This window comes from Oncorhynchus tshawytscha, linkage group LG11, assembly GCF_018296145.1.
Source record: "Oncorhynchus tshawytscha isolate Ot180627B linkage group LG11, Otsh_v2.0, whole genome shotgun sequence".
NCBI classification, from domain to species: domain Eukaryota; kingdom Metazoa; phylum Chordata; class Actinopteri; order Salmoniformes; family Salmonidae; genus Oncorhynchus; species Oncorhynchus tshawytscha.
Genome location: NC_056439.1, coordinates 36,925,965 through 36,947,083, shown reverse-complemented (window position 1 = coordinate 36,947,083; position 21,119 = coordinate 36,925,965). Strand labels below are relative to the sequence as shown.

The 21,119-nt window shown below is 44.1% G+C and overlaps 2 protein-coding genes across 5 annotated transcripts in view; one reads left to right on the top strand and one right to left on the bottom strand.

Moving 5' to 3' along the window:
- The window catches only part of LOC112262184 (ral GTPase-activating protein subunit alpha-2), a 213,533-nt gene extending 197,518 nt beyond the window's left edge, over window positions 1–16,015 (top strand). For 3 of the 4 annotated variants that reach the window (XM_042330076.1, XM_042330074.1, XM_042330077.1), the window contains 2 exons: window positions 4,920–5,044; window positions 13,187–16,015. In XM_042330076.1, coding sequence (XP_042186010.1) covers window positions 4,920–5,044; window positions 13,187–13,341 — 280 coding nt within the window. In that variant the 3' untranslated portion in view covers window positions 13,342–16,015. Of the gene's footprint in view, window positions 1–4,919; window positions 5,045–10,043; window positions 10,085–13,186 lie in introns of all 4 variants that reach the window. The other variant, XM_042330075.1, reaches the window with a different exon arrangement.
- Window positions 16,016–17,821: 1,806 nt separating this feature from the next.
- Window positions 17,822–20,582, bottom strand: LOC112261940 (insulinoma-associated protein 1a-like). The gene has a single exon (XM_042330073.1). It carries the CDS (start codon window positions 20,247–20,249, stop codon window positions 18,828–18,830), a length of 1,422 nt encoding a protein of 473 aa, XP_042186007.1. The 5' UTR covers window positions 20,250–20,582; the 3' UTR covers window positions 17,822–18,827.
- Window positions 20,583–21,119: the final 537 nt, after the last annotated feature.

Here is a 21,119-nt window from a genome sequence, read left to right as displayed (position 1 = left end):
GAGGTCAGAGCATTATTTTACATTGCAGGTTGTTTCCAATCTCGTCTGACTGAAGAGGTTTTTCAGTTGCTCACACAGCGTTCTGACACGCTTCATGGAAATGACATTCCCACTCCTCTCCTCTCTCTAATGGGAGGGAATGTGCAGCCATTGGAACTTGGGGGAATATTGTGAGATTTCTACAGTGGTGGAACATGCTTCACTGGAAGCCCCCTCACCGCGCTTTTTACTTTCCAGTTCAAATGTAAAACGACAGTTATTCTACGGATGACTTGTATTGCGTTGATACAGAGGAAACATATCAGTGTTTTCATCCTGCCAAGCTTCTTGTAATTTAGCCTAATTGTTTTGAGTGCCAAAGTTGTTAGCCAGTGACACATAACCAGAGTCATACATAAAGGAAGGCTCTAAATAAAAATAATAATAATTGGTAACAAAAATAACAAAAATATTTCTTATTGAGTGAGATATGGCCTACGTTGGGCCTATGTGAATCCTATAAATACTTTTGAAGCACATCTCCTAATCAAGATATCACTTTTCCTTCCTTGCTGTGCCTCCAAAATGCTTGGGAGAACTGTTGGAATCATATCAATGGAATAGTGTTGTTTGGCATGAAAACTAATTAAAAAGCCAGGTAGGAGTTTTGACAGGGTAGAAACCGAAGTGTTAGTCAGTGTTTTCCAGGGCAGCATAATCACATTTGATTAATGTTACAGAACATGCCGTTGCACAAACAACATGCTGATCTACACCACCACTGGTAGCAATGAGCTAATGCTTGCATTAGAGCTATGTCATTTAGCTAGCAAGTTAGCGTTTAGCATTAGCAATAGCGTTATTATATTGGGAAGTCCAGTACGGAATGTGAATAAATTCCTTTGTTATGTCAAGATCACAACTTATTTATCTCAATATCACGACATAACAAAAGTTGTTTTGTCAAGATCACAAGATAAACTCTATAAATAGGAGTGTGGATACATTGATGACAGATTGATAGTATGGCTGAGGTAGCAGAGCCCACGGTGGATCAGTGCATACGTTTTTATTCATTGCTACACTAAGGGATGATACATTTCATGCTAACATCATGCTTTAATTTGTGGTTGGAGCTCATTACCAGTTTATAAGTTAGAATGTTAGCAAGCTAAATGTCCCTTACCTTGAGCTAAAAGCTCATGGGGCATAAAAGTCCTCATGGGGCATTTTAAACCCTGAACGATGCCTGATAGGCAGCACTGTCTCCCCGGCTGTGTGCCACCATTAAAACCACAGCCAATCGCATGCAAGAAACAATGCAGCTAGTCGAGAGAGTGAGCTAGCCATACTAGGGAGTCTTGTTAGCTAGCTAGCTTGTTATCTGTGCTGGTTGTTAGCTTGCATAGCTAATATGTGTATAATTGTAAGGGAAACTTCATGTTTTATGCATAATGTTTAGATTTACAGAGTGGGTGAGCTCCATTCCAGACATGTTGATCATTCAATTCCAGCCTCAGAGTTTGATCACATTTAAACCAACCTCAGATACTGACAAGTCAGGATGCTGCCTGTAGGCTGTCTGCAAGGTGCCTTACATATGAAACATCCTGATTTATCAGCCTCTTGAATCTGATCAGCCTGTCAGGAATGGAGCTTACCCACTGTAAATTGTAATATTATCCACAAAACATGACGTTTCCCTCATAATTACATATCAGTTATGGAAGCTAACAACCAGCATAGATAACATGCTAGATATCTAGCTAACAAGTCTACCTAGCTAACTAGCTAGCTCACAAGACTAGCCAAATTAGCTGCGTTGTTCCCTGCATGCAATTGGCTGTGGTCTTGGGGGCGGCATGCAGCCTGGGAGACCACTGCAGCCTGGGAGACCACGGCTGCCTGGGTGACCACGGCTGCCTGTCAGGCATCGTTCAGGGCTTAAATGGCCCCGCATTGCAATCAACTCAGCCACAGGGCTCCTTGATGAAGTGGTTATCGGGTATCTGAACAAATTAATGGATGATGCGTGATACTTTTGATTATCTCTTGATCTCGACAAAACAACTTTTGTTATGTAGTGGTCATGAGATAAATAAGTTGTGATCTTGCCATAAAGAGGGAACTATTTTTTAAATTCATATGTCCTCTCTAGACTTCCGTACTGTGGACCTACTTATGAATTGACTGCATGCTGAGGGAATAAACAACGTGGAGGAACTGTGTGCTGCCTGCTTGAGTGAAAGGGTCTGGGCTTGGTGTGCGTTGCCAGGGAACTGGAAACAAGCAGTGTGTCGCGGCAAAATATTCTTACTCTGTACATTTTATCTTGAATTTTCTTTTAGTCGCACTGGTGCACTCAAAATAAAACTCCAGGTTGCATATAATATTTTGTTGCATATGCAACCAAATTGGTCGCACTTTAGAGCGACCTGAGAGCATAATTCCCAAAGGATATGTGGAGGGAGAGAGTTTTGCCACCCAGTGAGAAATCTGTGGGTTTGGTGAACTTGACATGGATATGCTTTTTGCATCATTGTCCTGGACATGTCCCTTGATTGAATTACTTGGTGCCAGGCAGGCAGGAGCAGCCTTGATGTATATGCAGCAGGGGAACATTCTGTAACTAGCTTAGTCATTAGAGACAAACCCAAAGATAGAGGGAGGGGACAACCATAAAAATAGAATCACTAATTTCATTTCTATGGGGACAACGTTACCACTCACATTGTATATGAGCTGTGCTAGGGAATACTCTGCTACAATTTTAAAATCAACAGAAGCCACGCATTTACTGATTGCAGTCAATCAGTTCTCCCTCCATCTCTCTCCTGATCTCTTTCCCTTGCTCCCTCTCTCCGTTGGATGGCGTGGATAGAGGAAGCGTCAGTGTCCAAGGTGGAGGAGAGGCGTGTGTCAGAGGAGAGTGGACGGCCACCCCAGCTGGAGTCAATATTTGCTTTAGGAATCTCAATAACAGGCCACAGTCATCTGCATCTCTGATAATGGACAACCATATGTCTCTGTTGACCCAGTAGACTAGGGTTCTCTCTCGCTCTCTCTTTCCTCCCTCTCTCTTTCCTTTCCGCCTCTCTTCTGTCTTTCTCTCTCCTCTCTCGTTGTCCTCCCCCATCTCTCTCTCTCTCTATTATGAACGCAACATGCAACAATTCCATTGATTTTACTTAGTTACAGTTCATACGAGGGAATCGGTTAATTAAAATAAATTCATTAGGCCCTAATCTATGGATTTCACATGACTGGGAATACAGATATGCATCTGTTGGTCAAATATATATTTTTAAAAGGACTCGCAATGGGCCTCTGGATCTCCTCATGGTATTTTTGTGCATTCAAGGAGGCAGTTTATGGTAGAGAAATGAACATAAGATTCTCTGGCAACAGCTCTGGTGGACATTCCCGCAGTCAGCATGCCAATTGAACACTCCCTCAAAACTTGAGACTTCTGTAGCATTGTGTTGTGACAAAATTGCACATTTTAGAGTGGCCAAGGTGCACCTGTGTAATTATCATGCTGTTTAGTCAGCTTCTTGATATGCCTCACCTGCCAGGTGGATGGAATATCTTGGCAATGGAGAAAAGCTCACTAACAGGGATGTAAACAAATTATGGAACATTTCTGGGATATTTCAGCTCATGAAACATGGGATCAACACTTTACATGTTGCGTTTATATTTTTGTTCAATGTACATTCATAAAACCCGTGATATGACCTGCATGTTGTGCTGTGACCTCAGTTGCCATGGCAACCCAGCCTGTGATGTCCTCTCTCCTGGTTGAGTCAGCTGCATCTGGGGGCAGGGAGAAGATGACAGTGCAGCCTCACTGGCATCCTCACCCACAGCTCAGGTGATCTTAACCCATGTTTTTGGGTTGCCTGTATTCCATGGGTTTGAGCTTCATGGTTTCAGCCAGACTGTTCTCTCTCCCGCTCTTTCTGTCTTCCTCCCTCCCTCTGTGTGGTGAGCAGCTTGCCTGTCCTCAGGCTGCCCTAGGCCCTAGGCTCAGGTGCCTGTCAGCCTCAGTTTGAAACGGCTCCCTTTCAGCTATTCGTCATGCCTGCCTCAACCCCTGCTGTGCCAGCATGTGCCCAGTCCGTTCCATCTTAGCGCATCCAGTCCATTTTAGCCAACCAAACTTAGTCCAGCACAGCGCATACACATTCCCAGTAAAGCCCAGTTCCAGTCCCAACCCTTCTTCTCTCCACTGTTCTACCAGAGGGGCCTTAGCAACAACCTCACCACAGGCAGCAGTCCCTTAATGAGAGGGGATTGGCCCAGTGGGTTCCTAGAGTGGGGGCTAGAGCGGGGCTATAGTAAAGGCCTGTTTGGGTCCATTCTTGACTGGCAATTTGTTAGGCGCAGTCATCAAGAAGGTAGAAAGAGACAGCTAGCATAGTAAGTGTGGCAGGCATTTTGACCCCTTTCTGTTATTCCCAATGCTCTAACCTGACTGACTGACTATCCATCCAGCACCAGATTGCTCTACCTGCTTGGCACTCTGAATTTCAAATGTCTCCAATTTCCCCCCTGTCGGGTAGCATGGAGGGAGGGAGGGATGTCTGAGAGCGTATGAATGCCTCCAGCAGGGGTTCTGTTCTAGCACCCAGGAATGGGGGCCGGCAAGGGGAGCGTCATGCCTGTAGTGTGTGTTTATTTGTTGACTGCTTTCCCATTTGTGGCTGTGTGGCCAGTCTGATTGTCCTCTGCCTGCTACAGTGGTCTGGTTATTACTACTCCTCTGTCCACTGATGCTGCCTTTGTCTCTGTCTTTCTTATGTAGCTTCTTAATGTGTTGTGTTGATGTTTTGTCTCAATTTACTTTTTCCATTGAGTTTTTATTAGTTTCATTGGGCTGTATAAGTCAGCCTTTTTCTACGTCTCTTCGCTGTGGTTTTCCTTAACCCTGGCCCCAGCTATGAGGAGCGTGCGCTTTACCTGGAGGCCATCGTGCAGAACCACCGGGAGGTCATGACCTTTGAGGACTTTGCCTCGCAGGTCTTCTCCCCTTCAACCAGCTACTACCCAATGAGTGGGACAGGTCAGAATCCTACTCTGCTCCTCCACTTCCTCCTCTACTCCACAGCAGCACACCTGTTAGCCCTCCTCTTCAGACCCCTCCATCTCTATGTCCTGGTCCTTGTCTCCTCACACCCACACTCTGATGAATATCAAAGGCAGCAGGGCCAAGCTCTCTCCACACTGTCTGAGCAGCAGCATCAAAGACTTTACCGTGGCTCAGCAACTTAGTCAGGCCCTGCTCCTTGTCTCTCCGTGTTCTGTTTCATCTCACCCCCTCCTCTGTTTTTATCTCCCCCTCTCATTTAATTAGCCCGACAGAAATATACATGATTGAATGTGGGTTAAACCCGGTGTATGTGATCAGTCCTCTTATCAGACCGTTCATACCTGTACCAGAGATATGCAGTCTGCTAAACACTGGGTTCACACTGCTGTCTCCCAGAGGTCAGGAAGAGGGGAGACTGAGGGGGACTTCATTAAACAATGTCTCCTCTTCCTGCCCTGGCTTGGCCTAGATCTGATGGGTCTATAACAACAACAACACCGCTAACATCCAATCAGTACAGCGATGCTCTCATGCACTGATACAATTGGAAACCTGTGTACTTTTATTGTCATGACTGGAAACTTAATCTGTTATTGTGTGTGTGTCTTGGCTACGTGCGTACGAACATGTCTCTATGTGTGTATACGTGTGTGTATGTTGTGTGAGTATGTGTGTGTGTGGTCCAGATTTCAGCGAGCAGTCCCAGAAGGCAGGGTTGATAAGCAGACTGGCAGAGGCAGGAGGTAGTCTGATAAGCAGACTGGCAGAGGCAGGAGGTAGTCTGATAAGCAGACTGGCAGAGGCAGGAGGTAGTCTGATAGGCAGATTGGCAGAGGCAGGAGGTAGTCTGATAGGCAGACTGGCAGAGGCAGGAGGTAGTCTGATAGGCAGACTGGCAGAGGCAGGAGGTAGTCTGATAGGCAGACTGGCAGAGGCAGGAGGTAGTCTGATAGGCAGACTGGCAGAGGCAGGAGGTAGTCTGATAGGCAGACTGGCAGAGGCAGGAGGTAGTCTGATAGGCAGAGGCAGGAGGTAGTCTGATAGGCAGAGGCAGGAGGTAGTCTGATAGGCAGACTGGCAGAGGCAGGAGGTAGTCTGATAGGCAGAGGCAGGAGGTAGTCTGATAGGCAGAGGCAGGAGGTAGTCTGATAGGCAGAGGCAGGAGGTAGTCTGATAGGCAGAGGCAGGAGGTAGTCTGATAGGCAGAGGCAGGAGGTAGTCTGATAGGCAGAGGCAGGAGGTAGTCTGATAGGCAGAGGCAGGAGGTAGTCTGATAGGCAGAGGCAGGAGGTAGTCTGATAGGCAGAGGCAGGAGGTAGACTGATAGGCAGAGGCAGGAGGTAGACTGATAGGCAGAGGCAGGAGGTAGTCTGATAGGCAGACTGGCAGAGGCAGGAGGTAGTCTGATAGGCAGACTGGCAGAGGCAGCCTGATCTATTAATGTAATTACAGTCAACTCCCTTTACTGCAGAGGTGTAAAAAAACGAAACTGACCTCTATTGACCTTTCATCAACCATAATACTAAACAGGGAGTATTCTGTAGGGAGAGGGGAACAGGGAGAGAGGGGATGAGAGAAAGGGGAGAGCGAGAGGAAATGGGAGAGAGAATCTTGTGTGTGGGGCATTCATCTGTTCTCTGCTGGTGTGTGTTATTTGTAGTGGAGCAGGAGAAGGATAGCTGGTTGGGCTGATTGAGTCCTCTTTGTGATTATGGGATCATAGGTTAGTCTGACCAGACAATAAATGATTATTTTCTCTTATTGTTAAATGAGGATTGGTTTCACAGCGTGGTGCATCCGCTGTGTCTGATGAGAGCAGACATAACAACAAGACCTACTTTAATCACCCTCTTTAATCCTGTGGAAATGAATTTGGAACATCTATACAAATTGATGAATATACAAATAGATGGGCAAACATTCTTTTTGGGCTTTTTGGGCTAGCTCTGTCTGTCGTGACCGTGTGACCAGGACGTGTTATTTTGGAATCAGCTGGTCCTCTACATCAGCTGTTTTTAGCCACAGTACCACACCACAGAGATGCAGGGCAATTTCAGGAATCACTCTAGGTCTGCATGCAGACTTCACCTGGCAATCTTCTAAACAAGGGGGAGGTTAAATCCTAGTACACACAGATACAGGTGCTCACAGCTTCTTCCAGTGATAAACCAGGCATTTTTCTGAGAAGTGGTTCTTTATATATTTTTTAATGTCTTTTTTGTCAACATGTTTTCCTGTATTTACAGCGGCCGAGTGGATAGTGTACAATACATTTATGTTCTCTAATATTTAGTCTGTTTATATCCTGTGTATGGTTCTATGCATCAACACATGGCCACTGATATATAATCACAGAAGGCTGCTTAGTTTTGTCCCTTTGTTGTGTCTGTGACCTCAGACTTAAAAAGCTGCTCTCATTGTCACCCTTCTCAGATGTGCTGGTGTCTAGTAATACAGTGATTGGCTGTTGCCCTCTCATGTGTCTTTGTCGTGCCTGTGTCTCATGTTTCATATGCTGCTGCAGTGTGAGTGTGTGTGCTTGTCAACACCCCTGCTTAGGTTCATTGCTCCACTAATATGTCATCCATGACGTGCAGCGTGCCGGCGTTGGCCGGGGATGGTTTGGGACATGGAGTACCCTTGGGCCAAGCTGGACTGTAAGACTTCTGCCTGTTTCCTCTACTAGGCATGATGCCCATTGCCCACCCTCCACCTTAACCTGACCTTCACCTTTGACACCACAGCTACACCATCTCAGAGACCATCAATCATACTAACCTGCACCCTGACCCCGGACAGTTCTAATATCCCACTTCCTCCTGCATGAGTCATCTCTAACCTACAGTAGATTACCCCCATCCTCCCCGCTGTGGCCCTGCAGTGTGTGTCTACTGTCCGTGTTGTTTATGTGGTTTGAGTGTTTGTTCACACTGATATGTTGAAGTTTCTTTTTTTGGGCCAGGGGGATGGACTCAGTCAGGGTCTCAAATTACTGTAGAGAGTAAGAATAGCAGAATACACAAGGCGCAATTTGGAAATGTGGTTGTGCATCAGCAGTTTGTCAGTCACTCAATTAGCCCATGTCAGTAAAAAATATTTAGATTTGTAAGTTATTATAGTGGCTTAGTAAACTTAGGGCCCCCATTTTCAATTTTGTTGGTCGGTCTCACTCAGATATCATAATAAAACCCGCAAACATTTCTCTCCACCCTATAGACAAATGTGTAGAATTGCAGGGAATTAGCTGTAAAACTGCAAATTGTCCTGTCTGCCCCATGGAATGAGTAGAATTGCATGAAATGAGTTCTAATATTGTAACATTTTCTCTACTCACCATGGGAAAATGTGTAGAATTGCACGATTTAACTCCAAAAGGTAGAACTTTTCTTTCCACTGTCAAGAGGAGGGCTGCTTAAATATTTTGCTTGTAATTTGGTGGAGGGGGGGGGTACCCAATTGTCATACTTGAGTAAAAGTAAAGATTCCAGAAAATGACAAGTGAAAGTCAGCCAGCACAATAATACTTGAGTAAAAGTATTTGGTTTTAAATATACTTTTTTTTAATGTATATATTTTACCAATTAAAATGTATTTTTGATACTTAAGTATCAGAAGTAAAAGTATAAATCATATCAAATTCCTTATATTAAGCCAACCACACAGAAAGATCTTCTTTTCTTAATTTACTGATAGCCAGGGGCACACGCCAACACTCAGACATAATTTACAAACAAAGCATTTGTGTTTAGTAATAAGTCCACCATATCAGAGGAAGTAGGGATGACCTTGATAAGTGCATGAATGGGACCATCTTGATAAGTGCGTGAATGGGACCATTTTCTTGTCCTGCTTAGCATTCAAAATGTGATGAGTACTTTTGGGTGTCAGGGAAAATGTATGGAGTAAAAAGTACATTTTCTTTAGGAATGTAGTTTAGTAAATGTAAAAGTTGTCAAAAATATAAATTGTAAAGTACAGATGCCTAAAAACACTACTTAAGTAGTACTTTAAAGTATTTTTACCTAAGTACTTTACACCACTGCACACACACCACTGCACACATTGGTACACAGACCCGCGAGCAACTGAGTTCAGTTTTTTTGTGGCCCCCACCCCATCAAAGATGCCCATCCCTGGGTTAAATGAACATAGCTACAAGAGTCAACAATGAGGGAGATTCTCGCTCTTCAAATCTTTCAATGGATCCAGACAGTCCGTGGGACTGAAGAGCTCTCACCCCCCCCCAGACAGGCCTCCTTCTCTGACCCTAAACCACTCTGTCTAGAGACAGCAGCTCTTCACCTTCTCATACCTCTACAGCTTCATCTGATGGCAACAGAAGACCCTCTAACTTTTACTATGTGTCAGAGAGTGTCAACTAGTCAAGGAGCTGCCAGGCACACTGGTTTAAATGACTGTTGATGTCTACTCTACTGTGGAGCAGACTCTTGCCACAACTCTGGAGAAACCTGTGCCTGTATTGGTGTTGCACACAATTTTGTCTATCATGTTTTGTTACATTTTACTGGTCTCTTTATCTCATGGTGTTGAACTGGTTGAGAAGCGTTTCTGATAATCCAGTCTGTTCCTGCTCTATGATCTGTCCAACATATACACATTTTATAATAAGCAGTCATACCAACCTATGTGATGTCAAGTTACAGAAATCATTTACCCCTTTGAATATTGGCTGGACAGATTTTTAAAGGCATGGAACAAACTCAAACCAACTTTCAAGAGGCCCTCTATATTTCTGAAAACTGTCCCTGTCTCTTAACATATTAAATGCTTTATGTCTTGTATGACTTTGATCCTCACAGTGACAATAACCAACGACATACCACCACACAGGCTTTCTGGATGTCGCCGTCATCTCCCTTCCCTAGTACCCTCCCTGACTGACTGTCTACAGCAGGGCTGTGTTGTGTGACTTTGTCTTAATGTGACGCTCTACTGTCTGTTTTTCTTTTAGATGAAACAATGTTAAAGGTGTCATTGCGGTAATTGAAGAAGGTAAGCCCCGAGCGCCGACCAGAAGCTCGTGTGTCACCCAAAGGCCTCGCTCTCCCGTTTACTCATCCTCTCTGGTTTCTCCTTTATTTGGTACTAACACACTTTTTTTACCCACCTACCTACCGCTTTATGAAGGATGGTTGATATAACGCTGTATGGGGTGGTGATATAACGCTGTATGGAGTGATGATATAACGCTGTATGGGGTGGTGATATAACGCTGTATGGGGTGGTGGTATAACGCTGTATGGGGTGGTGATATAACGCTGTATGGGGTGGTGGTATAACGCTGTATGGGGTGGTGATATAACGCTGTATGGGGTGATGATATAACGCTGTATGGGGTGGTGATATAACGCTGTATGGGGTGGTGATATAACGCTGTATGGGGTGGTGGTATAACGCTGTATGGGGTGATGATATAACGCTGTATGGGGTGGTGATATAACGCTGTATGGGGTGGTGATATAACGCTGTATGGGGTGGTGGTATAACGCTGTATGGGGTGGTGATATAACGCTGTATGGGGTGGTGGTATAACGCTGTATGGGGTGGTGATATAACGCTGTATGGGGTGATGATATAACGCTGTATGGGGTGGTGATATAACGCTGTATGGGGTGGTGGTATAACGCTGTATGGGGTGGTGGTATAACACTGTACGGGGTGGTGATATAATGCTGTACGGGGGTTGTATTCTCTGTTTAGCCAGGCTGGTAATTGCGAGTGATGCTGCACGGTTCGGACAATTAGCACCCAACTAAGTAGCAGCATGAGCAATATGTACACACTTCTTTCTGCTTGTGCTTCTGCATGTCACGCCACACGCCTTTGTCTTTCTCTCCCCAGCGGTATCTTCCTTTATCTTTGTCCTTTTTTCTCCTCTTCACTCCTGTCCGAGTGTGGCTGTTGGCTTGGGGCAGAGTGTGACATTAACACCTGCCGTACTGGAAGAAAACGGCTTTGTCATTGAAGCTTTGTTTGAATTGCTGCAGGGGACCAATGGGGATGAGGCCCATTTACTCCCTTTTGTTTTTTTCACCTTCTAGATCTCTCTCTCTATCCTCTCTGTCTCCCCTCCCCTCTGTCTCCTCTCCCTTCTCTTTCTCCCCTCTCTCGCCCTTCTCTTTCTCTCTCTCATTCTCTCACCTCACACTCTGAGTATGAAAGGATCTTAAATGAGAGGCAGGGTGTGCAGGTCTCTGACACACCATGGCCTCTGTCAGTCTAGCTGTATAGGGGGAGCTGAGAGTGGAATGAACTTGCGTTATGATTTACCAGCCAGGCACGGCCAACTCAAGTTTTGGGAGATTTTGTTTCACCCTAGTAACTAATTGTGAATGTTTAGTTTTAATATTCAACTTAAATTTGTGTCATTTCCACATATGATATCATATATGCAACTAAAGTGTTGCAATTTAAAACACGTTTATTGTCATTGTTTAGTGGGTACTGTACCGAGCCCTCTGTCGATAGACGTGTCTGCTGCATGGGTGGGTGCTAGGCAGCATACTGGGGGAGTTAGTAAATATAAGGTCTGTATGGGCCTTTATCTGAGAGGGTTATCTGTGGCCCAGCGGCCCACTCCCCAGCTACCCTGCCCTGCCCCTCTCCATCACGCCATTACTATAGGAGAGGGTGGGGCTTGTCAGGGCCAGTGGGAAGTTGTTTGTTCTAGTGGTGGAATAGTCGAAGTGCAAAGTAGTGGAATTCTGGAGTTAGACTGTGCTTGTAGGGTTGGACTTGGGTTAGGCCTGCCCACACGTTTACTCACAGCCCTCCTCTGTTCTATTCATATGCATAATGAAGATAAACAAACACACAGCCTTAACCCTACCCCTCTCCCTCTGAATGAGTGGAAGTCAGTGATGCTTGTGTCCACTGGGCTGGGTGTGTGTTACTGCAGCCATCTGCTGTCCCTTTTAGCTATAGGAACTTGAGATGCTTCAGAGAAAGAAAATAAGCAACCAGGTGCCATCTTGAGTATAAGCAACCAGGTGCCATCTTGAAAATAAGCAACCAGGTGCCATCTTGAAAATAAGCAACCAGGTGCCATCTTGAAAATAAGCAACCAGGTGCCATCTTGAAAATAAGCAACCAGGGGCCATCTTGAAAATAAGCAACCAGGTTCCATCTTGAAAATAAGCAACCAGGTTCCATCTTGAAAATAAGCAACCAGGGGCCATCTTGAAAATAAGCAACCAGGTTCCATCTTGAAAATAAGCAACCAGGGGCCATCTTGAAAATAAGCAACCAGGTTCCATCTTGAAAATAAGCAACCAGGGGCCATCTTGAAAATAAGCAACCAGGTGCCATCTTGAAAATAAGCAACCAGGTGCCATCTTAACATAGTAGGAAAGTTTTTTTAAACTCGATGCATCGCAAAGATGGGATGGGGAGTTGGGGAGGAGAGAGGAGGGGGTGTACACAATATAGTTGCTCTTTCTGGCTTTTCACCCTCACTTATCACTGCTAGCAACCTCTTTGATTGTTTCTTCGGGATCCACAATGTTTAACAAAGGACACCCTCCACATGATCATGACATGCCTGTCTAGGTTAACATGATATTGTTTTTTTCTGTTACAGTACATTTCAAGTGTTGAAAAATCTATCCTCTTTATGTTGAACAACAAAGACAATTTTATTCTTAGAACCACATGGCTTAAAATATATGTTCTCTTTTTCCTACTCATGCAAGCATGTGCCATCCCAAATACATATTCAGCATCTCTCACTTAGCAGCCTCTAGTCAGCCAAGGCATGTGATGAAGACATGTTCACATTGAATCTGAATGTGTATGCTGCTTGACCTAGTCCCACACGTGTCACTTTTAAAACTGTGATGAACTCAAGGGTCAAGTGGATCAATCTGTACACCTGTTCTGTTTTTGGTATTATAAATTCGACCCTAGAGTGAGTAAGTGGTTTGGGGTGCCGGGGGTGCGTTCACGTGCATGACAGTCAGAGCATGTTGGAGTATGCCATGTCTTAACATCCCCATGTATGCCTGCCACGTCTCACCACTTCTCTCTATCTCTCCCCCCTATCTCTCCCCCTCTATCCCCTCTTTTTTTCTCTCTATCCCCTCTCTCTCTCTCCAGGCTCCCTCAGTGGCAGCACGAGTGCTGAGCTCAGTGTTTCCGTAGGAACGGACCATGTGGACCAGGTCTCTCCCACGATGCCCCGTGCCACAAAAAACAGAGTTTCCGGAAAACTCCGCCGATCAGCCAGCGCCATAAGCAAATCCTCCAACTGAGCTCTCTCGCCCAACCCACCCCCAAAACCTCCCGTTTGGCCTTCACTACCGGTCCTGTTTTAAACCGTCATACCGGCCCCTAATGACTACAGTTTGGGGGTGTGCTTTGTTTGTTTTGTTTTGTGTGTGTTGTTTAAACATTTAAATGGAGCATATTGCACATTTTAATTTGTGGCAATTATTGATTCTTTGATACACTTCCAGTTGTTTTGCTGTTGAACTGCATATTTGAGATGAAGCTATTGATGTTTTTTCCAATGTGGCTGCACTTTGTTTTGGAAGAATCAAAGCTTCCTTTTTAATTTATAACTGATAAATAGCACTACTCAGTACAGTGATAAAACGAGGTATGTATAGCCAGGGACTGGAGTGAAAGATCATGTTAGGAGACTTGAAGTCCACCTATCATGAACATTTCAATTTTGTTTTTTCATGCCATAGCTGTTGAGCTGGTAGTTGACACTGCTGTAGAGGAAAACTCTAAGAGGCTGAAATGCTAGAGAAATGGGAGACTGTCATAGATTGTATTCTTGTGAAGAGAAGCAGCTGCGCATATATAGTTAATATATACTGTAATAAAACATTTCTCATCGTCCATATGCATTTTGATATGTCAGCCTTTTGATTTTCTCATTGACCCCCCTTGTGATCCTGCTGTGTGAAACACTGATGATAGTCTTGCAATGCTGTTGACAGGACAGGGTGATTTTTAAGGGTGATGTTGTTGTTTGGTTTGTTGTTTTGTCCTGGGTCTTGAGCCATGGAAGCCTGTCTGTCTGTCTGGGTCATACTCATCCTCTTGTTGTGGAGAGGAGGAAGGACTGCGTCATAGGAGGTGCTGCTCTAGCATAATGCTGTACCGTACCACAATTCCTGTTTACGGAGTGCTGTGAGTGGGTGCAGTAGGAGTCTGTTTTTAATAGTTATGAACCTGGAGTGGACAATCAATGATGTCTTTCCAACCTGAGGTGAATCGAAGCTTGTTTTTGTTTTTCTATCTCTCTAATGTCCTTTTTAAATGGATTCTGATGGATTTTGTCATGCTTTGATTTATGCAACTCTGCTGGAAATGAGAAAATACTGCATTTGTAATTGTTTAGTGATGTTGCCCTGTGTAGGATTGTTTAACCTGGGTTCATAATCTGTAATCCAATAAATTCCATCTGTCTCTTCCTCTGCTATAATTTTCTTGATGTCTTGTAAAGCTACAAATATGACATTCCAATGTCCCTACAGATGATATTTTGCACTCACTGTCATTGAAAACTAGCATTGAATGTTTTTCTCTTTATTCTTGGATGTAAATTGCTTTACATTTTATTTGATGTGTTTGTTTCAGTGTGTGAGAGCATGCAAAGTCATATTTGAAGACTTCTTTTTGCTGTTGTGTTGTATAATGTATACATGTGCTGTTTAGAGGAAGAAGTAGCCGGAGCCTCAGGTGAATCTTAACCCCGTGTGTGTGTGTGTGTGTGTGTGTGTGTGTGTGTGTGTGTATTTCTGAAGGAGCTTATTGCAGTGCCTGTGTAATATGTCCACCAATATCCATTCCTAGACCCTACCACTGTTAGACATAATTTGATTTATTTAGGGTTTTTTTCATTCCAAGAAGCAAAACGTGGACAGCTAGCTTTGCCTTCCTGTCTCACATCTCTGTTAACTAGAGGGAGAGTGTCCCCCCCATTTGACTGTAAAGGTCAGTGTCTTGTCCTAGTCCTCACAAGCGTTTTATATGAACAGATTGACTGGGTTTGGCCCACTTTGTTTATTTGAGGAGGTGCTCTTTTCTCTCGGAATTGGAAACAAATGCCACCTTCTCTTTCCCATGATGCACCATGAGTAACCTCATGAGGCCGGTGGGGGTTGGGGAGTTAGAAGGCATACCAGCGCTGAGCTCTGGCGACCCTCCTAGCAATAGGCAGGTTGACTCTGTGCTACCCAAGCCCCCTCCTCCTCCCACCCAAACCTGCCGCTTTAGGTTGCCATGGAAGCCAGGTGTTACATACACATGATGGAGGGCTCTACACGAGCTGCAACACTGTCCGTCTGTTGCACTACTTTACCTTACCTGTACATCTCCATTTTCTTTCATTTTGTTCTCTCGTTTTTTTGTGTCTTTCTTTCCCAAGCAGTGATTAATAACATAGGAGGCATGAATGTCGAGTTTGTTTAGAGAGATTGAAGTCTGTTTTGTGCATTTGAAGAATGTATGCAAATACTGACCTGAGTCAGATCAATGCTCTCACTTTCCCAATAGCCACTGTAAAGAACTACCCAGATAATTTTACTGATCTTCTTATGGAGTTTAGATTGTAGATTTGATGTTGTGGATGGGATCCCTGTTATATATGGGAGAATATGGGCCTAAGGTGTTGTTTGGACCAGGGTAAGGATTGTGTCTTACTCAGACTGGTTCAACTCATGTAAAGCAACAGATTTAGTGTCAATTCTAGATTTTGGTTTAGGAATCCTGTACATTGTGTCAAATTGAGGGCTCCAGTCCTTATGAATATACATATATTAATGCCTGTAATATAATCTTTGTATAAGAGGAAGAGGACGATTTCATCTTTACTTGTTAACATATCAAACTGTTTTTAATGGCAGAAGTCATGCTATCTTTATTAGAAATGTGAAAATCGAAAATATTTCATTAAATCAATTTGAAATTCTCCATATTCTTTGTGTGTTGTTTGTTTGGGTCTATTGATTTGAATAGCAGTGGAGCAGAAGTAGATTTCCTTTAAAACTGTCGTTACAGAGATGGGCACTTACCTAACCATGTTATAGTAACGCTAGCCTAATATAGCAGGCCTAGAAAGACACCTAAGCGGAGTTCTCACTTCCGTTTTTCGGGAGTTTTGATGGGGTGGGGGATGACATAATGGTGCTGTTGTTTTTTTACGCTGGCCCAGCAGCAGCAGGGGTAACCTGACCCCTTCCCATCTGCCCCCCTGCTGCTCCAGGAGGGGAGGAGGCTAGGATAATGGGAACTCACCGGAAGGTACAAGTGCAAAATCTACAGCACCTACATTACTTCTGCCCTGGCTGGTAGGATGGCTAGAGACTGAAGACGAGCACTTGGCGATAATTGGAGCTGCGTGAGTGCACCTGCCTATCTGGCCTGAACCTGTTCCTTTGGGTCACATAAAACTTCTGCATTTGTCTACATTATGTGATTGAATATTCGCAAGTTATGAAAGCAGACGAATTATGATATGGGGTATGTGTTATGTGAGAAGAGTCTATTTTGACATCGTCACATGTCAAAAGTTCCACACACTGTATATCCTGTCTGTTTCTTCTCATTAGCAGGAAGTGTGTCTTACACCATAGTCAAGTAGAGTAGACGGACTCTTCCCTAGAAGCCTGTCCTCATCAGTGAACTACATGACAGCATCCACAGTCATGACCCAACAATGATCATTAACCCCTCGTGGGCTGGCTGAAGCCACACAAATTATTCTGGAAGTTCTTTCTCTCTTGTCATGGGGAGTGAATGTGGACCTGGCTGTTCAGAGGCTTAGCCTACACTGTCAGACAGCCATTTAAAAAGGAAAATCGAACTCTTGGGAGTCTCCTTTAGAGAAGACAAATGTCCTTCTGATCTATGGGTGAGTTGGGTGGCCATCACCTCTGTCCTGCTGCCATGTTCTGACCAGGCATTATGGCAATATACTGTATGACTGGAAGCTAAGTGCTCTCTGTCTCTTCTTCATGGTAACCAAACCAGGTCTTCTGAGACACTACTTTATGATCATGTGTGGCATGAATCATCATAGCAAATCATAGCAATGGTAAATTGACAATAAATAAGGCATATTTTCAGTTTCCTACAGGACATTGCAGGCATCAGGATTGTTGTCTATAGTTCAATGAAACCTCAAAAGGGTAGATGAGGAATTAGATCGTAATGTTCAGAGCAGACCAACTTGGAATGTCTCTGTACTTGATGTCAGTGTGTACCCGTTTTAGTCCCTCGTCCAGACACTCATTGTAGAAATGATGCACCCACAGGGAGTAGGCCTGCATCCTGGCTTGAGTGTCCATGGTAATTATGCTATTACTCATCCTTTACTAATTAGCCACTTGTGTAGGCCACACCTAAGTTTGATTTTGAGTTTTAACCTAAATATTTGATTAAATAGGCGAGTGAATGAATGTTGAGAAGCTGAGGGAAATAATGTGTAATATTTTGTTGTGTAAGACAAGGGGGGAAATGGAAAGAATAGGAATGATTTTCAAGACAACTTTAACCTTTTCCCTCCAAGTGTATCCAGAATAATTCAGATTAACATTGTGCCTTTTGAGTTTTTACCCAGATGGATGTTCATTATATTTAATTTACATATTTCAAAATGTCATTGTTTTCTCTTGTAAAGATCAGAAAATTCTTTCAGACAAGTTTAATTGATACTTCCCTATAGCCTGGTACTTTATTTTCTTATTGTAGGTATATCACTGGACGTCAGGGCTGGCAAACATGGGTGATGTAGGCTTGGTATCTTTCAGACAGTCAATGTCAAACTAGAGCTAAATAAATGGTTTCATTTTGAAAATATCGTTTTTATTTCGATGGATAATTGGAGACAACAGTGTACACATACAATCAAAGCGCTATAAAAGCCAACATTTAAGAAAATAACCTGTTCATAGAAAAAGATTGCATCTAAGGTAAGAGCTTTACGTTTTACAAGAGCTGTGGAGATTGAAGATTTAGACCGGTCCACGACAATTATCACAACTCATAATTTTGACATAACATTTGGCTACAACATGTGAACTGCCAGAACAACCACAGAATAATCACACAACACAACAATACATTACATAAGATAATTGCAAATAGAATAAATAAATAAATAAATACATAAATACAACTATTATGATTAAACAATATTGCAACAATTAATAATAAAATATGTGCCCGCATTCTAAACGAAAACAACCATTATTATGTTGAGTTTTTTAAGGCAGTTATACAGCAGAGTTTTGGTGTGCTTATATTCTAAAGGCATTTGTGGTTCTACTAAAGGGAAAGGTTTCGATCGTTTTAGGTTTTTAAGACAAAGTTGATAAGTCTGTCCTGTAATTCATAAGTTAACATAAAGTTTAATGATATACAGAAATTCACAGTCGGTGAATTAAAAGGCTTTTATGGGAGAAAATACCCATATCAAATGAAACAGTTCTTAGGTCTAGAAGCTATTACTTGAGCACCTCTGCAGCTGTCCTAGAAAAATACATTTAACAGTCAAACTAACGCTTTGTTTTCTTTCGATAAACTCATTTGAGAAAAATCGCAAAATATATGCCTATTTTTATATTCAAGGAATGGATAAGCATTCAACAACCAGCTGATTGGCATTGATAGAATACCTCTCATCAAACACACAAATCTAAACACCAAGTTGCCCTGTCTTTCAGTAATCTAGGTAAATAACTTTTTTTCAACGCTCCGGTCCAAGGCACGCGTTTTCTTGTGTTCAGCAAGCCGGGCGCACGGGCATTTGAAGCAGGATCACCTGCCTGTTTTCCGACGGATGGCATTTGTTGATGTGCCTCGTGAGTCCGGGTGAGCTGTAGAAAGTGGCAGGGCAATACTTGCAGGGATACACCTGGGAGCAGTGCATGAGACGCAGGTGTCTCTCCTGGCTGGCCCTGTTGGGGAAATTCTCCCCGCAAACGGGGCAGAGAAGGCAGTCCACGGGGCTCAGATTCAGGGGACTTTGGTTTGGGTTTTCCTCTGAGGATGAGGTGGACACTGGCACCTGCTCTTCCACTCCGTCGCTGTTTTGAAACGCGTGGTCCTTGAACATTTTATTCTGCAAGGCTTGGTGTCCCAGAATATGTTTTCTTAGGTATGCTTGACGCTTAAATCTTTTCCCACAATATTGGCAGTCGTATAAACCATCTTCCGAGCCCGATTCAGACACACCTGGGCTTGGAGTGTCTCTGTCACTCACTCGCTCGGCTCTTGAGTCTTTGGCTTCCTCCGGGATGGTCTTGACAGCGGGGTGCATTTTGGCCATTTCAGATTTGATTCTCTGGGTAGATGGTATCCCTGCTGCGCTCTGCGCTCTTGGTTTGTGCCAGCGCCGGTGAGAGGCGAGGTTAGCCGGGCAGCTGAACATCTTATCACACTCAGGACACCTGTACTCAACTCTCACGATCCTAGAGCACTTGTGCTGGGCTAAAGAAAATGTGTCCGCGTAAGCTTCCTTACACAATTGGCAGACAAACTCTCCTAAAGGCTTCCCGCCTGCCGATGTCTGCGTTCTGGGTTTAAAGTCGACAGGAGCCTCTTTGATTTTCAGACCAAGTACCGGAGACGTTGTCATTTCGTCTTCAAAATGCAGTTTTCTGATGGCTTTGGGTTTCTTGGATGCAGGTTTGCTCTTGCGCTCAGTTTCGGATGCGGGCCTCTTGGTACCGCCCCTGATGACTGTAGCCGGGATGCTGCTGGTGATGCCGCTGCGGTTGCTGTTGCTGGTGCCTATTTTCAAATCCACGGGGGCGAACAGGAGATTATCAAAGCTGCTGTTGGAGGAAGATGTCGGGAATGACTCGGCAGATATTGGCGAGCCTAGATTGAAACTTCTCCCGTAATATATTCTCTCATGGTCCTTGCTGATAGGCCGTGTGGGGCTGTAGAGGGCTTGGTACATCGCCTCGGGGCTGCCAAACTGAACCGCTTCAGCATCCAGCCTGGTGATCGGGGCGTCTGCTGCGATGTCCGGCGATGGGGCTGCACGGTCCAAACAGGACGCAACAGAGACAGGCGGAGATGAGTCCACCTGACTCTGAAAGTTTGGGATGTGATGCTCCTGCTCATACTCATCGGTACGAGTCCTATAGGAAACATGCGCTGATTTCTTGTTTCTTTTTACCAGGAATCCTTTGGGCATCTTTGCGAATGGCAGAAAAGCACTTTGGAGAGGTGGGCGAAGTCTCGGATGATATCCAGGTTTGTGGAATTACAGTCACACCGGGAGCCTCGGTTGCTATTTTATATTTTCGCTAAGCTATTGATCTCTGTGTTGCTGAAATGTTTTCGTCTCTAAGGCATAGCTGCACTCTTTTTATGCCGGAATAATGCTATTGTTCTCGCCCCTTGTTGCCGCATCTTCAACCAATCAGACGAAACGAAGATCCCAGTGGATTTGGATGTGGGAGTGGGAGGGTTCAAAGCCTGTGTTTGATGGATTTCGTTGGAGGATGTGCAGATAGCTTAGCAGATGTAGTTGCGGTTTATTACGTTAATGTGGGCGCTCGGTCCCTCCCCAAGAGAGGCACACGCCGGGCCCTCCTCTTTTTAAGGTCTGATGGTTCTCTATACAAATGCACACGTGCCACGGCTTTGTGGTTCTCCTTTGGGGGCCACTGAGCTGCCAAAAGGAAATGTCCTTCACTAACACAATCATCAGAGTTTACAATTAGGATGGGGACTGAAGAGGGGTGGGGGTGGGGGGTCTGGTTGAGAAGACAAGAAATAAGTTGCAAGGTGTTATTTGCATTTATAGAATAAAAGGCAAAAACATGAACATCTAAAACTTGGGCAAGTGATGTCAGTGTCAATAGTAAAGCAATGGGACACATATTGTTGTATTGTGGCTTAAGGGGACCAAGGGACAACATGTGTGCCAACTGTGTGTGACATTGGCATTGCCTATGGATATTTGATAAGAGAGTTAGTATTTTACACAAATAAGGTAGGACTTCTTAAATAAACATTACTTGGTACGAATGTATTTATTTGGGCACGCGTCTGTCTCGGC

What these genes read in the sequence shown, in the direction of transcription:
- LOC112261940 (XM_042330073.1), bottom strand. Translation starts at nt 20,249, where the DNA reads ATGCCCAAAGGATTCCTGGTAAAAAGAAACAAGAAATCAGCGCATGTT.